The sequence below is a fragment of the Carcharhinus amblyrhynchos genome, chromosome 14 (assembly GCF_965287045.1).
Source record: "Carcharhinus amblyrhynchos chromosome 14, sCarAmb.v2.hapA, whole genome shotgun sequence".
NCBI lineage: Eukaryota > Metazoa > Chordata > Chondrichthyes > Carcharhiniformes > Carcharhinidae > Carcharhinus > Carcharhinus amblyrhynchos.
The window spans coordinates 23405064-23414730 of record NC_137337.1 but is presented as its reverse complement, the minus strand read 5'-3'; the positions used below and the strand labels follow the sequence as shown (position 1 = coordinate 23414730).

At 39.3% G+C, this 9667-nt stretch overlaps 1 protein-coding gene across 1 annotated transcript in view; it reads left to right on the top strand.

Moving 5' to 3' along the window:
• Positions 1-5112: 5112 nt before the first annotated feature.
• The window catches only part of mnat1 (MNAT1 component of CDK activating kinase), a 114314-nt gene continuing 109759 nt past the window's right edge, over positions 5113-9667 (top strand). The window contains exon 1 of the mRNA XM_080201962.1: positions 5113-5251. Coding sequence (XP_080058088.1) covers positions 5163-5251 — 89 coding nt within the window. The 5' untranslated portion in view covers positions 5113-5162. The remainder of the gene's footprint in view (positions 5252-9667) is intronic.

Below are 9667 nucleotides of genomic sequence, written 5' to 3'. Positions count from 1 at the left end.
GTCCTACTGTCTTTTTTGAGCGGGAAGAGTCTCTCCGCCTCTATCCTATCCATCCCATTCATCATCTTATACATCTCAATGAGATCTCCCCTCATTCTTCTAAACTCTAACGTGTACAAGCCTAGTTGTGGAATCGCTGACATTGAGTTGCAGAAATTAATACGTTTTCAGTAACAGGCACTTGTCAAAGATCCCACCTAGGATGCAGTGGTTTCTGTGAATGATTTGAATGTCATACATTTTTGGGAGTTGACTCATGTTGGCTTATATTTATTAACACAGTAGCATAATCCAGGCTGGAACTTGTGACTGGGACTAAATAATTGTGCATTTCAAATGTGCACATCTTCAATCTATCAGCAGGTGGACTGAATAAATGTTTGGTAATACAAGAGCTAAGGTGAATAATTAAGCTGCTTTAGTTCGCAGTAGATGAACTTGTGGTTTTCATCAGATTTAGTTCGTTCAACTGGTACAACTTATTTGCGTAAGAATGTAGAAATGAACTCATTATGTCCTACTTGTATTAAACTGAAAATTGAACTCTTCCTTCTTGCATTCCATCCTTACTACTGCCTTTTGCTGTCTCAAACCATTCTGTTGCAAATGGAAACCTGTCTTATTCACAGCCAATAGGATTGAATGTTTTCTAACACAAAGGGCATTGGTTATTCTTTTCCTGCTGAATTGGTCTAACTGATGATGTCTACAGGTTATGAGGAAACAATATAAGAGCTAACTTATTAACATCTTAATTTCTTCTTGCCTCAACTTTATTTGTTTGATTTAATACACTAAATTTTCATCCTTCCTGTGGAAAGATGATCATGAGGTCCTGGAATGTGACATAGGGTGTGTATATTTTCAAGAAGATGAAATGAAGCTCAATGATTTACAATGACCGAATAAGTTACGTTTTATATTTTTACTAAATGACATTTTGGAATTATTACCGGTGCTTTGAGAATTTAATTTAATGTCATTATTCTGTTAAAACCATAAATACTGTTTTTCTTTTTTTAAATAGTCAATTCCATTATTGACGCAATTACCTCTTTTTCCTTACTACTCTTCAAGCACGCAATTCACATCAAGATGGTGTGTTATATGTATTTGACGAAGAGTCATCCTGACTCAAAACATTGGCTTTATTTGTTAGAATGTAACCAATGATAACATTGGATCTGTTGTAGCGTGACCATTGGTAACATGCTGTCAGCGTCAGCTGACCCAGAAAACTATGTAACCAATGACAAAATGATGCGGTGGTCAGTTGACCAGCTGACTCTGTACAAATAATAAGCCACTGGGATTTGTGGAAGGTAGGGATGGCTTAGGGTAAGACCGAATGTGTTGGAGTAATGATGTTTCTTTATTAAATCTTTTCCTTTGATTTATAATTTGGAGTAAGTCTTGTTTTATTTTATTGCCTACAACTGAAGAGTTCTTTCTGATGGATCAACGCTATTCTGTCTCCAGAGACGTTGCCAGATCTTCAGAGATTTTCCAGTATTTTCTGCTTTTGTTTCAGATTCTGGCATCTGTGGTATTTTGCTTTTATGATAACGTAACTGTTGGAGATAGATACCTGACTTTTAGTAGTGCTATGTATTTGGTATCACAAGCTTTTGGAGTGCTGCTGCTTCATCAGGTGATGAAGGAACAGTGCTCCAAGAGCTCATGATACCATGTAAACCTCTTCACTTTTCACGTGGTGTAGAGACTTAGCAGTCCTGAGTAGAGGAAGTAGGATTGGCCCTGTGCTCCTGGAGCAGTGGGGAATGATACTGGATTTTGGAAGTAATGGGATGGAGGACTTGCAGTCTAGTAGTTTTTTGAGACTGTTTAAATTGTATTCTTTAGTTTTCTATCAGAAGAGAAAGCTGAGATTTTTAAAAAACTCATGATGGTACATCACTAAAGTCTATCAGCAGTCAGAGTAGGAATTTTTTTATGCCTGACATGTTGGTAAAGGGGCAAGGCAACAGCATCCCAGCTTTGCTTTGTAACTTTGTAAAACCATTCTGCAAGTGTTAAATTTGCTGTTTTAATGATGGTCCTGGAAGAGTCATAAAGAACTTTAACATTTTAAGTGCTAGCCAGCTTAATCAGAAGGCATTGGCAAGCGTAAAATGACAATTTGGAGGAAGTGAATCTGTGGCTGACTGACAAGGGGTCAATGATTAGAATGGTTACACTTTCTATTTATTAACAATACAGATCAGCAGAATTCAAAACTCTTATTTTTAATTTAAATAAGTCAAAGGAAGAGAAATTGTTTGTATGTTGTGCTTTCTGAATTTTGTAAAACAAACTTAAGCTCAATGACAATATATCCCCAAAAGGTTTAACGTTTCTTCAGCATTCTTCAAATAATTTAGAAACAACCAAATAGTATTGATTAAACTGGAGGCAATTCCACCATTTGGCTAGCTAATGGCTACTGAATTGGCCTAGGAAACTACATAGTGCAGATGCTTGCCACAGTGTTTGATTTTAGTTAACTTGGGTCTCCACAAAAATATCAAAACCAATTCTGTTTTGAGCATCTGAGACCTTCAAGTAAACTTTAATGTTGATCTTAAGGAGAACACTAAACTATGTAAGCTGGAATTTTCCAGCCATTCTGTGGCCCTGCTGCAGCAAATGGAGACTTGGCTGAGCTCCAAATTATCATCCTCACTTGTTGAGGTGGCAAGGCATAAATGGCCAGAAAATTTCAGTCATTTTTATGTTAAAGCCATATTTTGGGAATTATAGTATCAGTGTAACAAGGGTGCAAAGGTAATTTAGTTGAATTGTACCATACAAACATATGAAATAGGGGCAGAAGTAGGTCACTTGTCAGCTTGAGCTGCTTCTGCCATTCAATAGGATCATGGCTGATCTATCTGTGAGTTTCACATTCCCAACTACCCCTGATAACCTCTGGTTCCCTTAACTATCATGAGTATTGTGAGTCTGCTTCCAGTGCCTGCTGAGGCTGGGAGTTCCTAAGTCTCTCAGCCCTCTTTTGACATCATCTGTTGGTGGGGCAGCCCCTAATTTTAAAATGGTGCCCACTAGTTCTCAACTTGCCCACAAGAGAAAACATCCTTTTTGGGTCCACCTCGTCAATACTGTTCAGGATCTTTTATACTTTATAAAAGTGAGGGGTGACTTAATTAAATTCCAGTGGAAACAAGCACAGCCTGTCGAGCCAATCCTAAGACACCGTTCATTCCACAGTATCAAATCAAGAATGAGAAAATTCAATTACACAAAGACTAGAGGGCAACACCACTGACTTAAGGCATTTTATAAATGTAAAAATTTAAGGTGTTTCTCAGGTGTTAAACAAAACCTGACACCAAGCTACGTAAGGAGGTATTATGACAAGCGATTAAAACAGTCTCTCAAAGGCTATTTGTACAAATCCTTAAAGGAAGTGACCATTTAGGAGCAAATTTCAAAGCTTAAAGCCTAGGAAGGGACAGGCATGATTGCATTGGTGAAGCAATGACAATCAAGGACGTCAAAGAGTTTTGAGATCAAGAGATGCAGCTGAAGGATTTGAAAGAGCATTGTGAGCATGGGATATTGTGTTAATGAGACTTGGGGACAGCTGAATTTCAGATGAGCATGAGAAAAGCTGGGAATGTGCTCCTTAGAGCTGAATTTTGAAGTCAGATTTAATAGGTGTTCAATGTTATAAAATGTTTTCAGAGTAAGTGAAATACTGGCAGTTTCTACTGACAAATGGGTTGGTGGCCAAGTCACTAGATCCTGAAATTCCTTCCCTAATGGCTTTGTGGATCAACCAACAGCACGTGGCCTGCAGCATTTCAAGAAGGCAGCTCACCACCACCTTTTCAAGGGCAACTAGCGATGTGCAATAAATGCTGTCCAGCCAGCAATGCCCATGTCCCATGAATGAATCAAAAAAAACAACAGAATTAAAGTAATTAGTAAAAGAGGATCGGGGAGAGATTGTTTTATGTTACAGTCTTGGGTACATTGCTCGAAAGGATGGAGCAAGTAGATTCAATAGTAAATTTCAAATGGAAGTTCAATAAATAATTGAAAAGGTGGGGCTGGGGAAATCAGCTATGGGGAAAGAGAAAGGAGAGAGATTTCATACAACAGCTTTGTCAAAGATCTGGTACAATGCACTAAATGGCGTCTTTTTGGATTTTATGATTCGGAGTTAAGAAATGCAGATTTTATCAGAAAATAATTTCAAGTGATCCAGTTGTTCCATCAACAAACTTTGACCAATCAAAACTGTTAACATTGATTTCTATTTTTTGTTGACAGTTTTGGTTATGATGCAAAATAATACCAAAGGTGCTGGTTCAATCTCTGCACACCTGAGATAGGTCTTGCCCTATAAACCGTCAGACAACAAAAATTCTGCAGGAAGAGTGTGACGAGGAAATGAAGTTTGGGGACAGGAAGTGTCAATGTAAATTTATTAATTATATGTATACAGATATGCAAATTTTGCAGTAACCAGCTGGTGCTATTTATAAAGTGAAAATAAATAATTCAACATAATAGTCTCATAAAATACAAATAGAAATACATTAATCAAGCTAAATGTGTCCCTGTGAGTTTGAAAGTATGTCTTGAATCTTTTATCAAGTTTTAATCCCTTGAAAACTGTAATGAAAGTGATTCTAAATTGGACAGCTGCAGGAAATGTGCAAATGATAGAAAGTAGATTTGAATTGGTTTAATTAAATATTCAAACGTCTGGCAGCCCAGGACAAACCTCTTTTTAATGTACAAACATGAGCGCATTCAATGTTTGTCCAGCTGATATTGCAAAGTTAAAATATGGCACGCACATGACACAAATGATGATTGCATCTCTCCCCCCACCACCGCCAGATTTAAACCGTATTGGATGAATTAATAAATATAAATTAACATTAGCATTTTGTTTTCAATAGGAAATCTCTATCTGGTGTAACCCAGTAACTGGGACTTTGCTGGATTGCAATTGACTACTATCTATCCGGGCCAGGTTCGAATTGCCATTGCAGCCCAGCTCGCGAGTGCGGTGTCCTCACATTTGTCTTCCCCTCCCCCAGCTCAGCAAAAGCGGACCGTTTGTAAAGTGTCTTGCGTTGCAGTCGGAGCCGAGTGATCGCTGTGCTGTCTTCGAGAGACCTGTCAGGATGGATGATCAGGGATGTCCTCGGTGTAAAACTACCAAGTACCGCAACCCTTCGCTCAAACTGATGGTGAATGTATGCGGACACACGCTGTGAGTGATATATATCTATCGATCTATATAATCCCCTTAGGGTATATGCTGTCTCCTTGTCTATTGTAAATTAGGCGTTTAATTCATGAATGTGGACCTTAGCTTTTTCTAAAAACATATCCCGGCCCCTGCCGCCTCCTTTGCTGGAGATTTGGAGCGCACCTTGAACTTGACTGCCAGGCACCTGAATTAACATCAGTAAAAAATTGTACTAGTTACAAGTAGGCTAACATTAACACTGCAATGAAGTTACTGAAAATCCCGTAGTCGCCACACTCCAGCACCTGATCAGGTACACTGAGGGACAATTTAGCATAGCCAATGCATCTAACTAGCACATCTTTCGGACTGTAGGAGGCAACTGGAGCCCCTGAAGGAAACCCACGTGGACGTGGGGAGAATGTGCAGAGTCTGCACAGTCACCCAAACTGGGAATCGAACCCGGGTCACTGATGTTGTGAGACTCATCTTCTTTCCCCAACAACCCCCCCCTTCATCTGCCGTAGCTTACCCTCCGATTTTGGCTCCTCTGCCATTTGGTCACGCGTTTATTCTCTCTGTGGGCTGCCATTCGCAGCCTTTCCCATGTTTTTGTGGTTATGACTCATCTTTCATTCCCTCACCCTACAGTATAAATATTCCCACTTCTTATGCCTTTTACCTTTGACAAAGGGCCATTGGATTTGCAACGTCAACTCTTTTCTCTCCTTACAGATGCTGCCAGACGTGCTGAGTTTTTCCAGCATTTTGCCTTTTGGTTTTAGATTCCAGCATCTGCAGTAATTTGCTTCTGGCCACTGCTGGTTCGGTGCCACTATGCTGCCCTTTAGTACCGTACGGTACAGCCTGTCAACTGAATTCAGTCTCCCCACAAACAAAAAAAAAGTGATGGTGAAAATATGGAACACGACCTGAAATTGCACAGTATAATAATATTTAGTATTTCAAAATGAAATATTAGTCTTCTCTCTTCAGTTGTTAATGAATATCATTGAGCATTTGGGTTTATTGGAATCTATACCAAGCAAATAAACAGTTTTTCAATGCAGAGAAATGTGAATGATTCACTTAAATTGGAAGAACATGGAGAGACAATAGAAACGGGAAAGTAAAACTCTAAAGGAGCAGGAGGACCTGGGTAAAAATGTGCACAGGTCATTGAAGGTGGCAGGACAAGTTGAGAGCAGTTAATAAAGCATACAACATCCTGGGCTTTGTTAATAAGGGCATAGAGCAAGGAGGCTATGTTGAACTTATGTAAGTCACTAGTTCAGCTACAGCTGCAGTTTTGTGTCCAAGTCTGAGCACTGCACTTTAAAAAGGATGTGAAGATATTGGAGAGTGCAGAAACGATTCATGAGAATAGTTCCAGGGTGAGGAACTTCAGTTATGAAGGTAGATTGGGGAAGTTAGGACTGCTTTCCTTGAATAACAGAAGGCTGAGAGGACATTTGATAAAGATATTCAAAATCATGAGGAAGCTGGAAAGAGTAGATGGGGAGAGACTGTTTCTATTTGTGAAAGGATTAAGAAAGAGATTTAAAGTAATTAATAAAAGAAGCAGAACTGCTTTGAGGGGGAAAAATATTCTTGCAGTGAGTGGCTAGGATTTGAAATATGCTGCCTGAGTGTGTGGTGAGGTAGGTTCAAATGAAGCATTCAAAAGATTGTTACCTGAAAAGGAACAATGAGCAGGGTATGGTGAAAAGGCAGAGGATTGGCGAACATGGGTTTCCTCTGGGTGTTCTGGTTTCCTCCCACAATCCAAAGATGCGCAGGTTAAGTGGATTAATCACGCTACATTGCCCTTAGTGTCCAAAAGATGTGTAGGTTAGGTGAATTAGCCATGTGAGGTTGTGGGGATTCGGGGTGAGGCGGGGGCGCTGGGTAAGATGCTCTTTTAGAGAGACAGTGGAGACACAGTGGGCCAAATGGCTTCCTTCTGTCCTGTAGGGATTCTATGGCAGTTAGTAAGTTGCTCATTCTGAGAGCCAGTGTGGACATGATGGGCTAATCATAGACTTCCTGTGCCATAACACACCAGGAACACCTAAATAACAAAGACACCAATGTCAGACTCCTATTTATTGAATACAGCTCAGCCATGAACACCAATATTCCTACGAAACTCATCTCCAAACTCCATGGCTCGGGCCTCGGCTGCTCACTCTATGACTGGATCCTGAACTTCTCAACTCACAGCCCATAATCAGTAAGGATCGGCAAGACCACCCCCTCCGCAACCATCTTCAACATCAGTGCCCCACAAGGCTGTGTTCTCAGCCCCTTACCATACTCCTTATACATGTATGACTGTGTGGCCAAATTCCCCTCCAACTTGATTTTTCAAGTTTGCTGACGACACCATTGTAGGAGATTGGATCTCAAACAATGATGAGATAGAGAATTTGGTGAACTGGTGCCCCGACAATAATCTCTCCCTCGATGTCAACAAAATGAAGGAGATTGTCATTGACTTCAGGAGGTGTAATGGAGAACGTGCCCCTGTCTACATCAACAGGGATGATGTAGAAGTGGTGGGGAGTTTCAAGTTTTTAGATGTCCAGATCACCAACAACATGTCTGTCTGTCTCTCTCTCTTCTCTTCGCGCGCCCCCCCCCCCCCCCCCACACACACACACACACACACACACACACACCGACACTACAGTAAAGAGAGCCCATGAATGCTTCTACTTTCTCAGATGACTAAGGAAATTTGGCATGTCTGCTACAACTCTCTTGACCTTTTACAGATGCACCATACAAAGCATTCTTTATAGTTGTATCAGTTTGATATGGCTCCTGCTCTGCCCAAGACTGCAAGAAACTACAAAAGGTCATGAATGTAGCCCAATCCATCACGCAAACCAGCTTTCCATCCATTGATTCTGTCTACACTTTCTGCTGCCTCGGCAAAACAGCCAGCATAATTAAGGACCCTGCACACCCTAGACATTCTCTCTTCTACTTTCATCTGTCAGGAAAAAGATACAAAAATCTTGGTTCACATACCAACTGACTCAAGAACAGCTTCTTCCTTGCTGCCATCAGACTTTTGAATGGACCTATCTTGCATTAAGTTGATCTTTTGCGACACCCTAGCTATGACTGTAACACTACATTTGCATTCTCTTGTTTCCTTCTCTGAATGGTATGGTTTGTCTGTGTAGCATGCAAGAAACGATACTTTTCAGTGTATGTTAGTACATGTGACAATAATAAATCAAATCACAATCAATTCAGTGATTTAAAACATTAGCTCTTTGTTCTTTATAAATACTTACCACACAGTTCACATTGTCAGCCTTTTTGGCTTCATATTTTATTTGGGAACTATTCATTTTGAATTGTTGGAATGCTGCTTCTCCAAGCCTGTTACTTGAAGTTATCTTATTATGTTATATTCTTTTCCAGTAACGACTCTATATCCATGGACAAACTGGGTTTTGTTTGTGTGGTTGGGAAATGAATTTAGTAATGCAAGCTGGAGAAACCAGTTTTCTGGAATCTGAACAAAATGCAAGTTCTTTCTTTAAAAGGCTTCAGGATGAATATGGCTGAATTCTTGTAAGAGTCCCCTAATTGAAACCAGTTAGGATGATAGTGTTGACTAGAGTTTACAGAGACAGGAGTGCTGATTCAAGTTTCTTGCAAGTTTAGTTGAAGCAGGAAATCAAAATATAATACCAACCTGTCACACTGAAGTCCAGGTGAAAGTGGTAAAGTGTTTTATTGTGAACTTGTTTGTATGAAGCATGAAAAACAAAACTATCTTTAGTTTTTTTTGCTGTAATTTCTTTAAAGTGCTAATTGAACCAAAATACAAATATGAATATTCAAAGGCTATCTAGTCTAATCAGTTTTAGATTTGATGGTTAATATGAAATACATTTTGTCATAGAGCTCTATAATGATCTAGATGTTTTCTATTTCTTGGTTTCAGGATATTATAAATTTTGATGTGTTAAGATAATTTCAGTTCAAGAAATGTATATGAGAACTGATTCTTTATAAGAGACCCTTTCTCATTCCAAAACTTATCAATTCATCTTTCCTTCCACAGAAGTTATGTTAACACCACCGTTCCATTTTACCCTTGGTTTGTCTCCTTTTCTCCTAAAAGGTGTTATAGTTAAAACAGGAACAAGCATGTCACAGATGTACAAAATGGGCCATTCAGCAAGTGAATATTGGAGCAAGGATAGTCAATGGAAGAATTATGGCAAAAAAGATCACTTTGCAAAAACCTGTTGGGCTAGATCAGGTTCCCCTGAGAAAAATATTAGAGCATCTGGGTATCGTCAAGAAGAAAAATAAGTTGAATTCTATAAAAATAATTTACAACATGGAAAAGAATTACAACTGTGAAGAAGAGAATGTCCAAAAATTATAAAGAAGAGATCCAACTAACCA